We start from the raw sequence: 20,354 nt of genomic DNA, 5'->3' as shown, positions 1-20,354 counted from the left end.
GTCCAGTATTCAGTCACTGTGATGGCCTGTCCCTCCAGGCTATGGGCAGGTGTAAGAAATTAAGGGCAGAGGCAGTGCGAGCACATTGCTTATGTGTTCCTAGGGTCCTATCTACCAGTGCCATAAGGGATAGCCACTTGGAACTGGACTAGCCTGGACACTTCATTGCCCTTAGTAGGAGAAAAAGTTTATAATCTGGGAAGTCTGGGCCCTAAAATATGGGTGTGGAGACTTGGCTAGAGGAGGATGCCCCAGGCTCAGAGGGGCCAGCAGAAGTTTCTGTGGGGTTCAGGTTGGTGGAGTTCACAGGGGACCTGACCATGATACCTAAGGCGGGGGCTGCAGTGCCTTGGGTTTGAATCTGGAGGCAAGTCAGGGGTTCTGGAAAGCAGGGTTAGATGTCACATGGGGTCAGCTCTGATGCCTCTTCCATAACTTGATGGGACAGCATGGCTGATGTTAAGCCTGCGAGGTCAAAGGGGAACCCAGAAGCGCCTGTGAGAAAATGCAAAGCCTACCTATGGAGGTGGAGGTGGTAGGTCCCTAGGAATGCTCTCTCCCTACTCATCCTCTCCCACACACTGTGCGAGCATCATGCCCACATCCACTTTCAAGCTTGGCTGTGTGGGGCACTGGAGGGAAGAAAGTCTCAGAGGACTCTGGGTCTGGGCAGGGAGCCTCCATTGTAAGAGAAGCTGCTTCCTGGTCTGGCCAGGAGGTAAAGGGTGTGTGTGTGTGTGTGTGTGTGTGTGTGTGTGTGTGTGTGTTGGCAGTATTGCCTCGTGGATGCCAAGGGGGTGAGCAGAGCCCCTGGAGGCTGGTGAGAGGAGACTGGCAGATACGGTGGAGGACATGTTCCTATGCATGGATGGGCAGCCGATTCCAATGCAGAAGTCTTCTGGGTGTCAGTTCTGGGGTTCTGGGTTTTCATGGGAGAGCTCTAGAGACAGGAGCAAAGAGGAGAGAGAGAGAGAGAGAGAGAGAGAGAGAGAGAGAGAGAGAGAGAGAGAGAGAGAGAGAGAGAGAGAGAGAGAGAGAGAAGAGATTAGGGACAGCAGGTGCCTTCCACAGCTGGCAGTCCCTTAGCTCACTTCAGTTCATAGAGATTTTTCAAGATGCCCAGAAGTGGTCTTCACTCTCTTCCCTCCACAGGCTCAAGGAAGGTCACATAGGCAAATGGCAGGGTTTGGTCTGCCCTCTCCTCTGCACCGGTGGGTCGAGGGGAGCATATAGAAAGGCCACATTCCCTAGGGAAAGACATAGGTGGCAACTAACTTTAGAGATCTTGAAGGGATCTTCCCTCAGCTCCTTACCACCCTGAGTCCTGGATAGGACATCTCCAGATGTCTCTCAGCTTCATCTAAAGTCTCTGTGTGGCTTCCCTGAGGTGCTCATCTTGAGGGACTCCTTGTGGTCTCAGGGTGTGGAGGCTGGGTGCCCTTCCTGGCCTTTCCAGTAGGGGGAGCCCTAGCACCTGGCCTCCAGCTACTGTTTCCAAGGTCCCACAAACCTCAGACTGGGAATAATAGGCCCTTGCGTTGCTCTTTAAAAACAATGGAGCGGGCCTTGGACCCGTGACTGGATACTTGCTGGCTCTGGGAAGGGTCCCCAGCCCCCCTCCTCCAGGGCTACAACTTCTGGCCTCCTTACGAATTAGACATAAGAGTTAGGCCATTCCAAGCTTCCTCCAAAGGAGAGCCTGGACCCTTTTACCCTCCAGGTCTGGAAAGAAATTAGTTCATTTAAAGCTGCCCAGGGGTCCTGGGAGCAAAGGAAGCCCTCATCAACGTTTCAGCACAACCCTACTTAGAAAGCTGCTCTTTGGGGCAGCGCTGCTTCGCCTCCCCCTCCCGCCCACTTGCCCTGTGCCTGGCCCTCCTGTGGCCGGCACATTTGGCACGTTTGGAAGCTCAGTGGAGGCTGGAGCCGGCTGGGGATGTCGGGAGGCAGGGATTTTTTTCTGGTCATTTTCTCTCTCAAGATAGATCCCTCAATGTAGTCCATGGTCCTGCTTCTGAAGCAGATACTGCTGTCCACGACTGTGGGATGGAAGAAGGGGGTGGGAGAAAGAATGGAGGTAGGATGGGAGTGACAGAGGGCGGGGCCGAGCCTTCGCGGAGAGGTGGTGGTGGCGATGGTATTGGGGTACTATGCTTGTGTGGCTGGTATGGCAGCTTCCAGCCTTGCTTCCTTGTTGAGATTGACACCGGCGATAACACGACAAAGGCCGAGGTGTTACAGGCTTGGGCCCCATTTCTGGCTTTGTATCACCTCGTGTGGCTGGAGGTTACTAACAGGAAAGCAGCTAACTAAAGCACTGGCCTAATCCTTGGACACCCGGTGCTGGGCTTGGAATTGGGGTTTGTAGAGTCAGGAAGCCGAGAAAGGAAGAGATACACGTGCGATCCTGTTGTTGGGAGCCTCTGCTCCAGGGCATCAGGGAGCAGTATCAGAGGAGGAGAGGTCGAATCCAGGGAGGATGGAAGGGACCATCTGAGACCGGTGCTGGGCACAGGGGATGAGGAAGGTGGATCGCAGGCAGAGGATAGGCTTGCATCATGGAACAGTGTGGCTTGGTGATAAGCCTCATCCCAGCTTCAACCTAAGATCAGTCACATGGTACAGCAGACAGCCTGAGGGGCATAGGCTAGCTTCATGGCACTCCATGCCTCCAGCCATGTCTTGGGGACATTCTTTTACCTCTCAAGCTTGGTAAAACAGGGCCGTAGCACCTCACAGGAAACAGTGCGTGGCCACATTTGGCTGCACTGCACGACCTCTGAGGTCTTACAGTCCTGTGAAATTATACTGTGCGCCTTCCTAAGGAGGGTTTGAGGCAGCTAACCTGTTATTTTGCAAATGAGAGAACAAGCTTCCTGAGGCTGAGGGATGTACCCAAGTCATATCATCTCTGGAGATCCCTGATGTTTCAAGTCAAGAACAGTTTCACAAGTGGCCACTCAGCCCCAACACGGTTCACCCATCCGGGCACCATCATCTCCTAGGGGACATGGGATGGCCTCGTGGGAAGGTAAGAACTGGTTTCACCCGAGGGAGCCACACTGTTAAGGAGCTAAAGGCTTGGGTGATCCAGTGTTGAGGGGATATGGCCATAGGGGTGACAGAAGGCTTTGTCATAGCCACTACATACTTTGAGGTTTAGAGAATAAGTGGAGCCTTCACATGGCTTGGGGGACAGAAGGGGGGGTTGGGGGCTTTTCAGGACAACAGCAGGCTTTATCCCCTTGTGCTCAAATGTCCATCTCTAACACCGCCATGCCAGAGGCCCTAAATAGTGACATCAAAAGCAGCAATTTATCGGACACCTATTGTAAGACGGGCACAGTCCACTTGCTGCCTCTAGTTCAGAGAGGTTCAACGACTTCTCCAAGACCACAGAGCCTACTGGGGGGCGGGGGGGGGGAAGAGACAGGCTGTGCTAACTTTATAACTCATTTTCTGAACCCCTAGCCCAGGGATCTCTCAGGCACACTCAGCCCAGGCTGTAGCAGCAAGAATCTGGCTGACCCTGTGCTTCCCAGGGTGGGAGCATGTAGGACTCTGGCCTGTCAGGGAGAGTTACAGTCATGGGGAGGGTTGCTCTGACAGATCTTTGATGGGGGGGAGCCAGGCTTTGATCTCCTTTTGAAGTTCTGGCACTAGAACCAGTGACTTCAGTGGGGAGAGTGTGCGTGTATGGGGAGGGGGGGAGATGAAAGGGTGGACTCGTGGGGGAGGGGAGGGCAGAGAGGGAGGGGCTTAGGAGAGGGCCAGGAGGATGAAACAGATGTGTGAACAAGAGGAGGAAAGCCAGGCAACTGGGAGAGAAGAGAGGCTGTGGGAAAGGGGCTGGGTGGAGGCCTGCTACTAAAGGCAGGCAGGGACAGTCAGCACAAAGCCAAGGAGAGAAGACTGAATAGTGGGTAGGGGGGAGGGGGAAGAGAGAGGGGATTAAGATGGAGGTTGTGGGGCCCTCATTTTCTATATCTTCTGAGCTCAGAGAACAAGACAGAGGTACCCCAGCTCCCCCAGCCCCCAAGCCATAAGTCTCCCAGGCAGAGGTTCTCAAGCTGGCTTAGCCTGGGCTGGTTATGGTACTAGTTCCGGCCTGAGGCCTCCTGGAAGGTACCAAATGGTCCCAAGGAGGGAGGGGAGGCAGGCAGGGAGGATCTCACCTTGAGACTTCTACTAGGGGTCTATGGCCCAGGCTTGTGCCCAGTCAAGGGGGGAAGAGGGGATGGGCCCGTGCACCTGTTCCTGTCTGGCATTCCAGTTTTGGCTGTGGGGCTGCCTCAAGGCATGCATGTGAGAACGTGGTGGGAAGGGGCTCACAGGCAGAGAGGGCTGATTTCCAGCTGCACAGCCCCCTCCTCCCCAGGCCACTGCAAGGCTCATTCTTCATGCTCACCCCCGCCCCCTACTCTTTAGATCCTGTAGGAGCTCTCATCAGCTGGGCAGCTCCGCCCTTGCCCAACACATCCTAGTTCAGCTCCTCCAGGGCAAGGGCCTCTCTGGGGCAGGGACAGCCACCTCCCCCTCCATGTGGGAATGTTTGGCAAGAGAAACCCCTAGAGGAGGCAGCAAAATCTGTCCCTTTTTTTGGGTTCCTGCCAGGAGCACCCAGGATTAATTTGGCCCCAGCCCCCAAGGACTTCAGAGAGCCTGGGAGGGCATCCAAATTAGGATTTATAGGATTAACAGCCTTTCTGCACATCTTTCCCCTACCCCCAAAACCTGTGTCCCCCCACCCTGAGCCTCATGCCTATAGCCAGACCTCACAAGAAGCTGCAGCAGTCCCTGGGAGACAAGGAGGGCAGGTGGGCACCTTCCTCTTCCCACAGCGCCCCTTTCTGGTGGGGAGCCAAGGAGCTAGAACGGGCGACAGGCACGTCCCAGGCTCTGGAAGAACGGTTTGCACAGGGTCCATGTGAAGCCTAGCTTGCCTTTGTTTTTTATCCTACCAGGCTAGAGGTCCAGTCCGGTATGGGGGGTGCTGGCTTGCTGAGACTTAATGAAATGGAGCACCTGAGGTTGGGGGACAGTTTGTGGCTTATGAACGCAGCTAGCTGGTAGGAGTGAAAGACATCTTGTAGGAGCCCCCCACAGAAGTCCCTTTTGGGAGCATCTCCAGCTGCCTGTCCTCACTGGACCTACCAGCTGCCAAGCCCATGACACCTCTCGTTTTTGCTGTCATCCCTAGCTCATTCTACTTCCTTCATCCTGTCCACATAGTTCAAGCCCATGGATGCTCCTCCAGGCAGATTCATCTGTAGTCAGAAGGTGTCCTTTGTCCCTCAGGGAGGCTCCTTCAGCCTTCCCATCTCCCTCAGCCAGTGTTCAGGGTATCTCTGCTCTCTGACCTCCCCGTGACTTGTAGTATTGAGGGCCTGATGGCATCTATCCCCGCCCATCAGCTCCCTTCAGCCTATGGGTTCAGAAGTCCTCATGTGTCTATTGTAATGGGAATTGTAAGAGACCCATTACATTATTGGTGGGCTAGAGACCACTCCCCCAAACTTGACATTCTCAACACCATGTCTGGTATAACAAGTGCTCAATGACAGTTAATTGAATTTAACTGTTCAGTTGGGCCGATGGGGCTCAAAGAGAAAGGTGGGCACCCAGCCCTGGTGCTGGGGACCTCTCGGTAAGAAAGAAAGATGGAACATCTGGGTGTCTGGTAGGGGCTCAGGGGTCATCTGTATCTGTGATGTTGGGAGTGAGCTACCGTCTGTGGATGTGAGGGAACACTGGAGATCACTGGGCCCACTCTTCTCTCGTCACAAGCTCGGGGAAAGCGCAGACTACATGCTTCAAGTCTTGGAGGTTGATGATAGGAACGGGTCTGTGTTCCAGACCTCTGGGATCTTGGTCTCCTTCTACTTCACCTGGCTTCTGCCCCATCCCAGCTTCTGGGACCCAGCTTTGTGCCCTCCAGCCCACCATGCAGCAGGGTACTGTGCTGTCAGGAAGGGAGAAGAATGGAGCCAGGAGGTGCTGGTAGGTTGTACCTGTTGTCCCGAGCTGGGTGCGAGGTGAGGGGTCAGTGCTAAGGTGAGCTCAGCTGAATGGTGGCGTACTCCACAGCCTCTCCAGGCCCCAACACAGTGGTCTGTGACCCTGGTGTGTGTTCCAGGGCTGAGGTGTCCAGCTCTGCATAGTGGATGTCGCTGTCTAGTAAGCAAGAACTCTGGGTATTGGGCAGAAGGCAGAAGGGGGAAGACCCAGGTTGCAGGGTGAGACGGGAGGGGTGTGTTTGTGGTGGAGTGGAGGGAGGATTGAGGATAAGAGAGGGTCAGAAAAGCAATTCATTAGTGACAACAGATAGCTAAGATGTGGAGAGACAGATCAGAAAGCATTTATGTGCTCTGCCAAAATTGTGTCCCCTTCAGACCTCTGGTTCTCAACCTGTGGGTCACGACCCCTCTGGTGGTTGAATGACCCCTTCACAGGGTTCATATATTAGATATCCTGCATATCAGATCACGATTCATAACAGTAGCAAAATCACAGTTATGAAGCAATGAGAATAATGTTGTGGTTGGGGGGGGGAGGCCACCACAACATGAGGAACTGTATTAAAGGGTTGCAACATTAGGAAGGTTGAGAACCACTGATTTAGACCCTGAGTGTGGGTGGGAAGAACTAATGGGCCTCCTGTGCCTACTGTGCCGGCTCTGAGGGGGACTTAGATCTGCCCTCTCGTCTCTCCGAGGGAAGAGAGGGGCTCTGATGTGCCTGGGGTCATGGAAGTTCTCAACAAGACGCTGCAGAAGCAGAGTAGAGCGCCTGCCTTTGGATCTCAGCTGAGCCACTTGCTATGACTTGCCAGGCAGATTGTTCTGCCCAAACCCAGTTTTTCATTTGTGACACGGAGACAGGAAATTTACGAGCATTATCCCTTCTGTTAGAGCCCAAGGCTCCCCTCCTATCTTGGGCTACTTGCAATGCTGCTTTACTGGGGCTCTTGGCTTGACGTGGAAATTACCAGAAGCAGCTGGAAGGCAGACACCCACCCCCATCTTGGCTGATAACTCAACACTGGAGCCCTGCCAAACCCTTCTTCCCAGGCCTCAGTTTCCTTTCTACTGTGAGGGCCTCCTGAGCATCTGAGGTCTCTCTTGCTCTTACCTCTGTCTCTTTCTTCCCAGCTGCCAACTCCTCCAAGACTCAGTGTCAGGCTTTGGGAAGATAGACAGAATGTCCTGTCCACAAATCCCAAGAGGAGGGTAGGGTACAGGGTATAGGATTAGGCGTCCATGCAATTGGAGGGTACCCATCCTAGGTTGGCCATGGGTTGTGCCTACTCTCGGTTGGGTCATCTGAGCAGCAGGTGAGGCCCAGTGTTCTTATTTTGGTTGCCTTTTAGAATGCCCAGATTGAGCCCATCAGTGCCCAAGGTCAGGGACGTGGCAGAGCTAAAATTAGTGCAATTAGCTTCTGATTTGTCACAAGTCAAAGTCACACCCTGGCACCTTCTTCTGCATGCAGCCTTCTGTCCTTCCAGAGCCTGGCTGGAGTTAGGGGGTGAGGGTGGAGGTGGGGGGGGGTCATAGAGGTGGAATCTTTTCTAGAAGACAAGAGGTCTTAGAAGAAATTGGCCAGAAACAGGGGACGGTCTGGGTCCTCCCCATGAGCTCAAGGGCCCGAAGGGTGGCTGAGTGTGGGAAAGACAAATGAGGGCAAACAGGGCAGTCTGCATGGAGTGATCGTAGGGTGCGAAGCATTACTGAGCAGAGGGCGGCTGCCTACTGACATGGTGTGGAGCCATCCTGCTAACTGATGCAGGGGTGGGTCATCCTCCTCTCACATCCTCTTGTGGTGACAAGGGGGCTGGGCCTGGGGTTCCAGCGAATGGCAGGTCAGGGGTGTCTGGGGGGCGCTACCCAGGCTCCATAGGGTCCACCAAGATTTTTGTTGAGAGCCCACCAGAGTTTTGGTAAACTCTCTGTAGGTCCTTTCGAATGACTGCCATCCTACCGGGCCACTGTGGCTCTGACCCCAGGGATACAGGAGATGGAGGGTGGGGTGCTGGCAAAAGTAGTTTGGGAATGCCTTGTCTAGGTAAGTGGAAGGGATAAGGGGGTGTTCATTTTACAGTCAAAGACTGGGGGCTGCCCCGTGAGTCCTGAGCTTCTGAGGACACTATCTAAAAATAGCTTTAAGACAGATGCCCCCCCCCCAGAGGTGGACAGAAAGCTGTGACCAGTGGTTCCTGCTGGGTAATGCCAGGGGCAGCCCAAGAAAATTGGCACTGAGGGTGGAATAGAGATTTGGCTCTGGTTTCCTTACTGCTGGGTAGTAAGGACTCCAGCCCCAGCAGAAAGTAGGGCATAGGTATGGTGATGACGATCTGTAATCCTAGAATTTGGGGAGCAGAGGCAGGTGGTCAGCCTAGTCTACGTAGGGAGTTTCAGGCCAGTCTGGGCTACAGAATGACACCTTGTCTCCAAAAAGAAAACAAACAGATTAAGTTCTTCACACAAACAAAGGGGGCAGTAAGATGGCTGAGTAGCCTGACTTCAATCCCTGGGACCACGGTAGAGGGGAGAACTGATCCCTGAATGTAGTCCTCCTACACACACACACACACACACACACACACACACACACACACACACGCACACACACCATCACATTACAAAGAAATTTAAAACAAGCCAATAGACAATCCCTCCTCCATAGTAGCTCGGCAAGTAGCGGAAGCTCTAGGCCAGCCTTTGCTGTGCTGTGAGTTTGAGGACAACCTGGGCTAAAGTAGACGGTCTCAACAGTCAACCAATTCCAAAAATAAGAAGGTCAAACCAAAGCAGACCCTGAATCCCCAACACAAGGTGGCAGCCAAGTTACTATCTCACCAGTGGTGACCTGGGAATGTGTTGTGGGGGGACCCTCTGAGACACAGGGAGACATCTGAAACATGTAGGGAACAGTGACTTCAGGGACAGCAGAGGTGGCTTCCTGTGAAGTCATGTAGACACTAAACATGAGTAGTGAGCCATCACCAGGAAAGCTCAATGGGAGAGCCAATCTTTTGGTAGCTTCCTGAGAGGCTCTTCAGCAGTGGAGAGGATCAGCTGGAAGGCAAGATGAGGAAGCAGAGTTCATAGAGACCCAGAGGTCTCTGCTGAGGGCCGGGCTTGCTGTAAGGAGGTAAGGCCCTTCCTCCAGAAAACCCTAGCCTAGCTGAGAATGAATTGTCAGGGGTTCCAGAGGCTGGATCCCCCAGAAAGGGCAGAGGTGACCCCTCCTCCCTATGAAGAGCTACTACTTTCTCCACTCTGGAAGCATGCTCAGAGGCTTCTTCTCCAAGCAACAACTCTGGCTGCAGGCTGGTACTTATTAGGGTTAGAGCCTCACATGACCCAGCTGGGAACATGCTGGACCCGACCAAGGTAGAGAGATTACATCCTGAAGTAAGGAATTAGCCAGCAGGCACAGCAGAAGCCAGATGAATAATACTCTGAGATTTTATTTTTACAGAGTCTCTTTTGTAGCTCAGTTGACTCTCAACTTTCCATCCTCCTGTCTCAGCCATCTTGAGTAGCTGAGATTACTGGTATATGCTACCACATTCGACTTTATAATGGATTTTGAGGACTCTGATCCAGGGGACCAGAGCAAGAACCAGATAAGCAAGACACTTTGGAGGCATTTTCTCAGAACCGGAGATTTGACAATCTGGATATTTGCTATGATTTGAGTGTAAAATGTTCTTCACAGACTTATATGTTTGAGTCCTTGGTCTTTAGCAGAAGGATTTGTTGTTGTTGTTGTTGTTGTTTTGAGACAAAGTTTCACTGTTGCCCTGGCTGTCCTGGAACTTACTCTGTAGACCAGGCTGGCTTCGAATTCATAGAGATCTGCCTGCCTCTGCCTCCTGAGGGGTGGGATTAAACGTGTGTGCCACCACCACTTGACTAGAATTTTTTTCTTTTAAGTTGTATTCGGAGTATGTCACTGAGGGTGGGCTTTGAAGGTTATACCTGCTTCTGGGTTCTTCTTTCTGCTTCCTGGTTGGTCATACTGTAAGGAGGAACTCCTCTGATGCCATGTTTACCCCGCCATGATGGACTGTACCTTCCTAAACTGTGAGCCAAGATGAACCTTCCTCCTTTAAGTTGCTTCTGTCAGGTATTTTGTAACAAGACAAGAAACATGACTAACAGAACCCCAGAGGATAGGCAGATTCGCCCCCAGGGCTGTGACCAGTCCTCCACACAGGAGTGTAGTTTTGGGATTGACATACTAACGCCACATTGGTTTCTTGGTCTGTGGGAAGAAAGAGAAGTGGAAATCTGTGCAGCTTCCACCTGTGAGGCAAAAGGGTATATTGCAAGTTGTGACGTGTCACCCTGAAAGACCTGAAGGATGCAGGCAGGTGCTTCCTATCTTAAGTCTACTTAATGTGTCAGTCTAGCTTCTGTAGAAACCAGCAGGGTCTACAGGGGTGGTGGCTGATGTGACCTGAATGTTGGTGTCCTGTAGGTCTTATGTTGGAATCCAGAGGTGAGATAGCAGGAGCGGGGTGGGGTGGTCTCTAGGAGATAAGTGGGAACTCACCCACCCTTCCACTGAGCAAGGGCAGCAAAAGAATTCACCATCTAAGGAACACGTGGTGCCTAATGGATACTGAATTCTGCTGTGATTTTGCTGGAGGCTTCCTGGGCTTCAGAACTGTGAGGCACATACAATGCTTTTTGTCTTGTTTTATTTTGCTTTGTTGTTTTTTTTTTTTTCCAGCAGCCTGGACACCCTGGGACAAACAACTACTTACTTTGAGTTCAGTCAACTCTTAGTCTCAGGTCAGCTGCTGGAACAGTCTCTTAAATGCCAGCCAAAGGACCAGCCAGCTTGGGAGCAATACACTTAAAAAACAGCTTTTGAATTAAATTTATTTACGTGTGTATGTGCACTGGTGCATGCAGCAGGTCACAGCGTTTGTGTGGAGGTCGGAGGACAACTTACAGAAGTCAGGTTTTTATCCTTCCATCGTGTGGGTCCCGGGGATGAAATAACAGTCATCAGGCTTGGAGGCAAGCGCCTTTATCTGTGGAGCCATCTTTCCAGCCCTTTGGCAGTACTTTGAAAGGCCTCTAAATGGTGCTGTGTCCTTTACAGGAAGAATGCTTGAGTCTGTGAAGCAAAGTACGAAAGCCAGCAGGAGCGAAATCCATCGACCCAGTACCCAGTGGGGTATTTTGTGTTTCCATCCCTGTACTTGGGGCTCTGCAAGGCAGAGGGTACCATTGATCCAGAACTTAAGGATGCTGCTTGGCTACTAGGATTGTAGCAAGCAGGGTGAGGAGTCTTGTGTTGCAGAGAGTAATTGATCATCAAGAAGAGACCAGCTGCAGTTCTCTGTTGAAGACAAGGGATGTTTAGAACCTAAGCTTGCTCTCCTTGGCTCATCTTCTGGTCTGACTGTGAACAAAGACAGACAAAATACCTGGGTAAGAAGGGCATGCTTCCCAAAGACCCTGAGCCTTCAGGAATGGAGGTCTGATCATTTGACAGCTTAGCCATCAAGACCTGCCAAGGCCGGGCGGTGGTGGCGCACGCCTTTAATCCCAGCACTTGGGAGGTAGAGGGAGGTGGATTTCTAAGTTCAAGGCCAGCCTGGTCTACAGAGTGAGTTCCAGGACAGCCAGGGCTATACAGAGAAACCCTATCTCGAAATACAAAAAAAAAAAAAAAAAAAAAAAAAAAAAAAAAAAAAAAAAAAAAAAAAGAAAGAAAGAAAAGAAAGAAAGAAAAGAAAAGAAAGAAAGAAAGAAAGACCTGCCAAGGAGATGGCTGAATAAAGGGAGCTAATAGACACAGGAAGTAGAAAGTGAGCAAAGGGCAGTGATGCATGTCCATTAGTCCAGAGCTTGGAAGGTCAAGGCAGGAGTCTCATACACGTTAAGTATGAGGCTAGCCTTGGCCACATGAGACTCTTCTCAAAAGCAGACCAAAAAAAAAAAAAAGAAACCAAGCCAACAAGAATAAAGAAAAAGAAGGAGAAGGTAACACCAGTCATGACCCTGAGGTCCTCCACAGCAACAGGGCGCTATCTCTCATGAAGAGGCCCACAGATCATCTGAACTTGGGTGACTTGGACATCTCTGTGGTCGCAGGATGTTGTAGCAGTTGGCTATAGCCCTACCTGCCTGGGATCCTCCAACAGTGTTTGTGCTGTGGCCACCCAGGGCCCAGGTTGGCCCATCTACTTAACAGTGAGGATTGGTCAATGCAGGTGAATTAATGCATCGTGGGATGGCCAGGACGAGCCGAGTGTTCTCCATTGTCTGGCCAAACTGTGTTGATGTTCGGAGGTTTCCCAGGCAGCTCTCCTCTGGCCTTCTCTCTTTTCATAGGCAACAAGGCAGTCTTCTGGTCACAAGGTCGCTCTCTGCTCCCGTGTCTTTCAGAGTTGTCCTCCCAGTGACCCCTGCATGTCTGATTCCACTGTGACATCTGCTTCTTGGATGACTGGAGTTGACATAGTGGCTTCAGAATCCCCAAGTCTTCTGAGTAGCAACCCTCAGTTTCTAGCCTGGACTGTTGCTCACAAGAATGAGGTGGGGATCTCTTCTTAAAGGTAGGGCCCTACCTCCCCTCTCCCTTCTCTCCTGGACACCATGAATCTCCTGGGGTCCTTCCTAAGATCTAACCTAGAGCCTTGCAGTTATCCAGCAATACCCTGGATAAACTACCAGCCCAGAAATTTCTGTAGACGTGCAGGGTGTGTCACAGCCTGGGTTAATACTCCTGGGTAAATGTGCATGCAGAGAGAACTTGGGTCCATCCGGGTTAGGGCTACTGAGCTTGGTTGGACCCTACGTTGCTAGTCCCCAAGCTCCCTGCCATCTTCCTGGCCTCTCTGGAGCTCTGTCTCTGTGAATAGTGACTGTTCCCGCACCCTCCCCTCACCACTTGTTGAAAGCAGAATTGATGACAATATCAATAATGTGACTTGTATACAAGCTGCATGGACAAGAGACCTGAGTACCGGGGATAAATCCTTTCTTGGCCGGTAATTGCTCTGTAAGGCAAAAGGAATTACACTTTTTTTTTGGAACAATGATGGCACTTCCTGAAGTGCCAGACTCGCCTTCCTCTGGAGACCATCGAACACCACCCCACGAGTCATTCTCTCCAGCCTCTAGTCACCCAGATATCCTTTCTTGTTAAACTGTCTCTGGCTCATTCAGGGCACAGGGTGGGGACATCTGGTCCCATCTCCAGTCTGTGACTGCTCTCGGTCCTCAGAGACTCTCTCTCGAATGGGGAAGCTTACAGAGCAGCGGTTCTCAGTGCGTGGGTCATGACCCCTTCAGGGTCGCACATTCGGTATTTACATTACGATTCCTAACAGTAGCAATATTGCAGCTATGAAGTAGCAATGAGATTATTTTGTGGTTAGGGGTCATGAGGAACTGTATTAAAGGATCGCGGCATAGGAAGGTTGAGAATCACTGTGTGAGAGGATTCTGTCAGTCCAAGTGAGGCAGGGCTGGGGCAGGGCGGAGTGCTCACAAGGAGGGAGGCTTCCAGCCATGAGTATGGGGTATCACGCTTAGGGAGGACAAGGAGGGAGGAGTGTGTAGTAAGGCCTGAGGGATAGGTGCTGCGGTTGGGTGGGAGCCTCAGCGGTGAGTCTGGTTCCTCCTAAGTCCCCAGGGAGGCCCGTGCCTGCTAGGCGGAAGGGGCAGCTGGCAGAGAGCAGGCTGGAGAAAGTCATGGCGGGGATGAGGGCCAGGCGCAGCTGCCTCATTACATCACAGCGATTATTACGGTGTGCCTCGGCCCACTCTACGGGGGGGGGGGGGGGGGATGCCGCTGGAGTCTACCCACGACTTTCCAAATCGCGAATCGTCATCATTCTTCCTCTCTGTGCCACAGCCTCGGCCCCTCCTCCCTTTGTCCCCCACACTTCAGTCTGGAGGTTGAGGGAGAAGGATAATGTTGCAGATCTTGGAAGATCTCCTCTGGAAATGCCGGGCCTCTCCGTTCCATTTTACGCTACCCACTCGCAGATACCTTGCCCACTCTTTCCCTTGCTGGGCTGGACGGGAAGACAATAGACCTGGGTCCTTCTGCATCTGTAGGAAGCTGGAAGCTGCATGGGACCTACTCTAGGCTCCCTTTCACTCTTTACATGTCTGGCTGCACTGGCCGCTGTACACACACACACACACACACACACACACACACACACACACACACACACGGAGAGCAGGCTCTCAGTGACCTGGAGGGTGAGCTACGTTGTCCTCCTCTGCTCACTGGGTGGTCTTGGCTCAAGTTCATTGAGCCTCAGTTTTCTAATTTATCCAGTAAATAGCAACAGGGCCCTGTGGTTTAGACGGGTGTGAGATTAAATGAAATAGTGTTTGTAAAACAATTGGCTAGAGGTCTGGGGCCCAGCCAGCACTGTGCACTGACACTGCGGGGGCTGGAAGGGCCATGCTGTGCAAAATCCAGTGGGGATAAGAGTGGTATAGGGGTGACTCTCTGAGGAGTCAGCTTCATGTCTTTCTTCGGCTGGTGGTCTTTGGCACCTTGCGTTGTATCAGAAGGTGAAGGCTGGGCAGTTCCCCAAGTTCTGGGTGCAGTTCCCCAAGAAGGGGCCGTGTCTGCCCTTGGGCCAGGATTTGGCATCTAAGTTGGGCCTCCATTGGCACTTCCAGCTGTGAGGGAGGATAGCTGTGCTGAGGAGACAAAGGCCTGACTTGGCTACCCGTGCCAGGAGAGAGGGTGTTATCTTTGGGCCCAGCCGCTCTGGCCTGGGTCTCCGGGCTGGCACCATATGGGTACCACCTCCAGTTCCCAAGCCTTTTGAAAGGAGCCGACCGTGGGCAGAGGGAGCAGCCATTCAAGTGGTGCTGGCCCTGTGAGCAGCTGGGAGTGGGGCCAGGCAGAGGGGCTTTCTGGTGGTTGTTAGTGCTTGGAGACTTGGGGGGTGACGCTTAGAGGAATGGGAACTGGGCATAAGGCTGGGCTCAGCTTTCTTGGAAGTCCTGTCTCCCCTCTAGTATGTGTAGAATGCAGGGTCACTTGCTCAGGGTTACTGGAATGGGGGCTTCCTTCTCCCCATCTCTCCTGACTAAGGATCTCTTCCTCTCCCCCCCAGCCTTCCCCCCCCCCCCCCCCGTGTGTGTGTGTGTGTGTGTGTGTGTGTGTGTGTGTGTGTGTGTGTGTGACATGAGCTATGGCATTCACAGAGGTCAGGGGATGATGTGGAGTCTGCAGTCTGTTCTCTCCTACCAGCTTATATAGGTCACCAGGCATGCCATCCCAAGTACCTTTATCTACGGAGGCATTTTATGGGCCTTTTTCTTTGTTTTTGTTTTGTTTTGTTTTTTTGAGACAGGGTCTCATGTATCCCAAGTTGGCTTCAAATTCCCTACGTAGCCAGGGATGACCTGAGTTTCTGACCCTGCCCCCCTTCACTTCCCAAATGCTAGGAGTGCAACACCAGGCTGGGGCTCGAACCTGGGACCTTTTGAAGGCTAAGCATTCAGTGCCAGCCCTCTACCAACTGAGCCATATCCCCAGCTCTCAGCTCGTTCTTTTGTCTGTCTTTTCCATTTAAGGCAACTGGGCTGTGGAGGGGCTAGGCTATGGCTCCTACTGTCCTAGGATTTAGCCATTCTTACCAAGGGTCGGTAGGTGGGGGAGACCCCCAGGTCATAGTAGGGAGGTTGTAGAGGAAGATCTTCTTCCTGCTGCAGCCCCAGCTCTAGGTGGAGAGCCTGGAAAAGAAAGGGGGAGCTGTACAGACCATTCCACACCCTGCTGCAGATGGCTCTGCCCTGGAGCTTGGTGGGGGTGCTCCTCACATATTCACCCTAACAGTGATTGGTTTAGTTGTGATAATGGTACCTTGGTAGGAACCAGCCCAGGCCAGGCATCCTACAAGTGCTTAAGAAATGTTTTGTTTTGGTACCGAGACACTCTCATACGGCAGAGTGGCCTCTACACTGTCATGTAGCCAAGGCTAGTCTTGAATGCTCTCTCTATCTCTCTGTTTCTCTTTCTGTCTCTCTCTCTCAATTTAATTTTTTTGCCCCTTTCCCCACTCTCTCTTTTCAAAACTAAAGGGTCTCACTAAGTAGCCCTGGCTGGCCTGGGACTCACAGAGATCTGCCTGCCTCTGCCACCCGGATGCTGGGATTAAAGATGTGTATCATCATGCCCTGCTTGGTCTTGAACTCTTGATTCTTCTGCCTCCATGTCCAGAGCATACTGCCTTACTCAGTCTATTTGGTACTGGGCACTGAGCCTACGGCTTCCTGCATGCAATGGAAACCCTCTACCAACTGAGCTACATCCCCGTGGATGGTTGGGAGTCAAGGAAAGAGGCTCCCCTGAGGGCTCTGGCTAGGACAGCCTAAGTTTGTCCTTCCTTCCTTCCTTCCTTCCTTTCTTTCTTTCTTTCTTTCTTTCTTTCTTTCTTTCTTTCTTTCTTTCTTTCTCCTCTTCTTCTTCTTCTTCTTCTTCTTCTTCTTCTTCTTCTTCTTCTTCTTCTTCTTCTTCTTCTTCTTCTTCTTCTTCTTCTTCTTCTTCTTCTTCTTTTTGGTATTTCGAGACAGGGTTTCTCTGTGTAGCCCTGGCTGTCCTGAAACTCACTCTGTAGACCAGGCTGGCCTTGAACTCAGAAATCTGCCTGCCTCTGCCTCCCAAGTGCTGGGATTAAAGGCGTGCGCCACCACTGCCCTGCAAGTTTGTCCTTTCTTGCTTGCTTTTTTTTTTTTTTTTTTTTTTTTAAAGATTTATTTATTTATTTTACATGAATACACTGTAGCTGTCTTCAAACACACCAGAAGAGGACAACAGATCCCATTGCAGATGGTTGTGAGCCACCATGTGGTTGCTGAGAATTGAACTCAGGACCTCTGGAAGAGCAGTCAGTGCTCTTAACCACTGAGCCATCTCTCCAGCCCAAGTTTGTCATTTCTTGGAATGGGGCAGGGGAAGGCTTTGACCTAACCTGGAAGGACTGACTGGTTCACGAAGGTACCACACTCTCTTCAGGGAAGAGTCCCTCTCTGAGGTTAGCTCTCACTAAGGTTAGGTCTACTTAGTGAGACCGTTTTTTGAAAAGATTCCATTTCCCCCAGGCAAGGGATTTTGCCCTGTGCTGCCCTAGACCCACCTGAATGTCCTCAGGTGCAAGTTGGCTCTGCCTGTCTGGAGTTGGCTCCAGCTTCTGGGAGGGGGACAGGTCTATCCTGAAGGAACAGAATGAGGGTGAGTTTAGTACAGGTTCAAATGTCCCCAGCAGGACATCTGAACACCACTGTCCCAAGAGTCCTGAGCTCTGCTCTCAGGCAGCCCCCAGGTGGCCAGAGTCTGAGATATGGCTACTGCACAGTGAGTAGAGACTAAGGGTGAACTGTCCATCTTTCCCAAGCGTCCTTGCTATAGTCCAGCCCAGTCCACCTTGGACAGTGTAGGAATTCTGTGAGTCTCAGTGAGAACTCCAGAGGCTACACCCAGGGCCAAGGGGAGGGAGAGCACAGGAACTAAGTGTGGGGCACCGATCATCTCAACCATCACAATAAATCATATTTAATGCAATATTTGTCAAATGAAAGTTAATGCAGAAATCCATGATGAACAAAATAACATTTTAAGTAAAGACAGGATCCGTAATAGCATGCTGAGCCATATTGGAGCCTGAGGCAAAGGGGGAAATCAGTCATTCTAATTCTGTCTCTATTTAAAACATGGATATTTTGTTCATCCTAGATTTTTTTTACACTGATTTTAATTTAAAAAAAAATATTGCATCTAAGCTTGGCATGAGGGTTGAGGCAGGAGAATGGTTTGGGTCCAGAACTTTGAGGCTAGCCTGAGCAACAAATTGAGATACTGTGTAAAAATAATAATGTAATAATAATAATAATAATAATAACGAATGAAAGAAATGAGTTAAAATGTCATTGATGGTGATGACTCGAGTTTTGAGCTCTTTCATAAACTTTATGTCTCCATGGTCTCTGGCCTCCAGTCAGTCAGCAGCTAGGTCCTGTGGTTCTCAACCTGTGGGTCGTGACCCCTTTTGGGGGAAGTCGTTTATCAGATATCCTGCATATCAGATATTTGTATTGCAATTAGTAACAGTAGCAACGTTACGGGGTTTTTTTCCTTGGTTTTTTGTTTGTTTGTTTGTTTGTTTGTTTGGGGGGATTTTCAAAATAAGGGTTTTTCTGTGTAGCCCTGGCTGTCCTGGAACTCACTCTGTAGACCAGGCTGGCCTCGAACTCAGAAATCCACCTGCCTCTGCCTCCCAAGTGCCTCCCAAGTGCTGGGATTAAAGATGTGCGCCACCACTGCCTGGCGAATGTTATGGTTATGAAGTGCCAATGAAATAATTTTACGGTTGGGGAGGAGCTGTATTCAAGAGCCTCAGCTTTAAGAAGGTTGGGAACCACTGGGCTATGGGAAGGTAAAACTGTCATAGCTACAGTAGCTCCGTCCGTCCGGGCCACAGTTTTTCTCACTGCAAACTGAGCATCTCCAAACTGGGCTGCTGAGGAGGGCCTGACCGCCCGAACCCCTTGCAAGGGCAAGTGCTTGCTGGGGGTTTAAGAGCCATAGGGGTTAGCAACTGAGGTAGGCTTTTTCACACTCACCCACTGATGTCAATTCCTGACTGGCTCTTCTGCTGCCATCGGTACAGAAGGAAGACAGCCAGAGTCATGCCGAGGATGAGGACCATGACCAGTGCACAGCCAAGGAGCCTGGTGGCACCTCCTGGGTCCCCCTGGGGGAGGGGCTTTTCTGGAATTGAGAGAGTGAGAGAGCGAGAGACAGACACAGAGAGAGAGAGAGAGAGAGAGAGAGAGAGAGAGAGAGACAGAGAGAGAGAGACAGAGAGAGACAGAGAGAGAGAGAGACAGAGAGAGAGAGAGAGAGAGAGAGAGAGAGAGAGAGAGAGAGAGAGAGAGTGAGTGTTGTGAGCCAGGAAGAGTCATCAAGGCTGGCAAACCCCAGAAATTAAGAGTCAGACCCCGAGGCAGGAGCCGCCTGTCCCCACTGTACTTCAGTCTAGAAGGGTGGTTGTCTGGATAGATGAGGAGGCCAGAATCTCTCCCAGAACTGTCTCTCCAGCCCATGCTTTCATCTGTATCTAGGACAGAAGTGTGGGGGGATCCGGGGTTGACTGAGTGTGCTCGGAGATGGGGTCCCCACCCCCTCGTTCCATTTCTGGCCCTGCAGGGGAGATCCCTGAGTTTAATTTTTTTCCCCCTCCCCACCCAATTAACCAAGCAAAAGAGCTAATTGGAGCCCTGCCCTCTCAGCTCTGGAGAGGACTGGGATCCTGAGGGGAAGAAGGCTAAGAGATTAGATAGGAAAGGGTACCTGGAGGCTCCTGTGGGAATTCTAGTCTCTTCAGTCAGGAGGGCTTAAGAATCACAGTGGCCTGTAGTCTAAGTTGAGAAGCCTGAGTATGCCTCCTGTCTGAGCTGGGGTGTATGTGTGGGGCCTCTCAACTTGCTTTGTATGGGGTGTGCTGTATCTCTGGGCCTTGGGGAAAAAAGAGCCTGGGATTTATTGAGGTGTGGGGAGCTGTGTCTGTATGTCCCAGTCTGAGCTGAGCCACCAGCCCATCCTGCAGCCAGGAGTACAGGCAGCTTTCTGGCTCTGCAGATTTGGCATGTGAAGACACCAAAGGTGCCAAGTCCTTGTCCCTCCCTCTGCTGGGCTCCATGTCTCACCTCTGATCTTCTTAACACTCTGGAAGGGAGAGACTGAGGAAGGAGTCACATGGAGTCCTTTCTCCTCTTCCTTCCCTCCACCATATTATATGTAATTAAACATGGAGAGGACCTGAATAGAGATGCTAAATTGCAGTTTGCAATAAACATCATGTAGCCAATTTTCCTAAAGTGGATTTGACGAGCGTTCCGCCCCGCCCCCCCCCACCCCCCAGTCCCAATCCTGTGAAGGAGAGGAGGAGTGAATCTGTCTGGCAGGTACCCCAGCACATCCTGGCTGTCATATATCTGCAGCCCCTCTTCAGTTTTAGCTTCTGGTATTCAGAGGACAGTCTCTCTACAACAGCTCCACACAGCCCCACACAGCCGCAGTATCCTTCCATCCATATACAGCTGCTGGCCTATGGCTCCATTGGGAGGGCCCTGTCTGCTGAAGGGAGGCCTCGAATGGCACTTATGGGCTCTTTGGGGCTGGGTTGCACGTGTGTGTGCATGGTGTGTGCATCTATCCCCAGAGGCTCACATGCCTTGGGCTCCTCTTCAGAGCCTCCTCTGTGGCAGCATCGTATCTTTTGTTGACAGACATCTTGGATTGGGATACTACATCCAGATAAGCAATCCTTGTTGATCTCCATTCCTCTA

General features: G+C 51.5%; 1 protein-coding gene across 3 annotated transcripts; it reads right to left on the bottom strand.

Moving 5' to 3' along the window:
* Positions 1-278: 278 nt before the first annotated feature.
* Positions 279-18,779, bottom strand: LOC143439067 (uncharacterized). 3 transcript variants are annotated; one of them, XM_076924815.1, is made up of 5 exons: positions 18,627-18,779; positions 17,144-17,219; positions 15,645-15,740; positions 6,012-6,190; positions 279-940 (listed from the first exon to the last, which is right to left on the bottom strand). In XM_076924815.1, the coding sequence occupies exons 1-4, from the start codon at positions 18,710-18,712 to the stop codon at positions 6,050-6,052; spliced, it is 399 nt and encodes a 132-aa protein (XP_076780930.1). In that variant the 5' UTR covers positions 18,713-18,779; the 3' UTR covers positions 279-940; positions 6,012-6,049. The 3 variants fall into 3 exon arrangements, with proteins under 3 accessions (XP_076780930.1, XP_076780931.1, XP_076780932.1); XM_076924816.1 differs by lacking the exon at positions 279-940 and adding an exon at positions 947-1,247; XM_076924817.1 differs by lacking the exons at positions 279-940; positions 6,012-6,190 and adding an exon at positions 9,459-11,424.
* Positions 18,780-20,354: the final 1,575 nt, after the last annotated feature.

The sequence above is a fragment of the Arvicanthis niloticus genome, chromosome 26, assembly GCF_011762505.2.
Source record: "Arvicanthis niloticus isolate mArvNil1 chromosome 26, mArvNil1.pat.X, whole genome shotgun sequence".
NCBI classification, from domain to species: Eukaryota; Metazoa; Chordata; class Mammalia; order Rodentia; family Muridae; genus Arvicanthis; species Arvicanthis niloticus.
Note: the sequence above shows the minus strand (reverse complement) of the source record. Positions and strands in the feature narration are given on the sequence as shown.

Bases quoted from the DNA above. Each gene is read 5' to 3' on its own strand.
- LOC143439067 (XM_076924815.1), bottom strand. From the start codon at position 18,712: ATGGTCCTCATCCTCGGCATGACTCTGGCTGTCTTCCTTCTGTACCGA. The intron at 15,741-17,143 runs GTGGGTCTAGGG...TTTCTTTTCCAG, and splicing joins TTGCACCTGAGGACATTCAG to GCTCTCCACCTAGAGCTGGG. The intron at 6,191-15,644 runs GTAAGAATGGCT...CCCAATACCCAG, and splicing joins CCCCCACCTACCGACCCTTG to AGTTCTTGCTTACTAGACAG.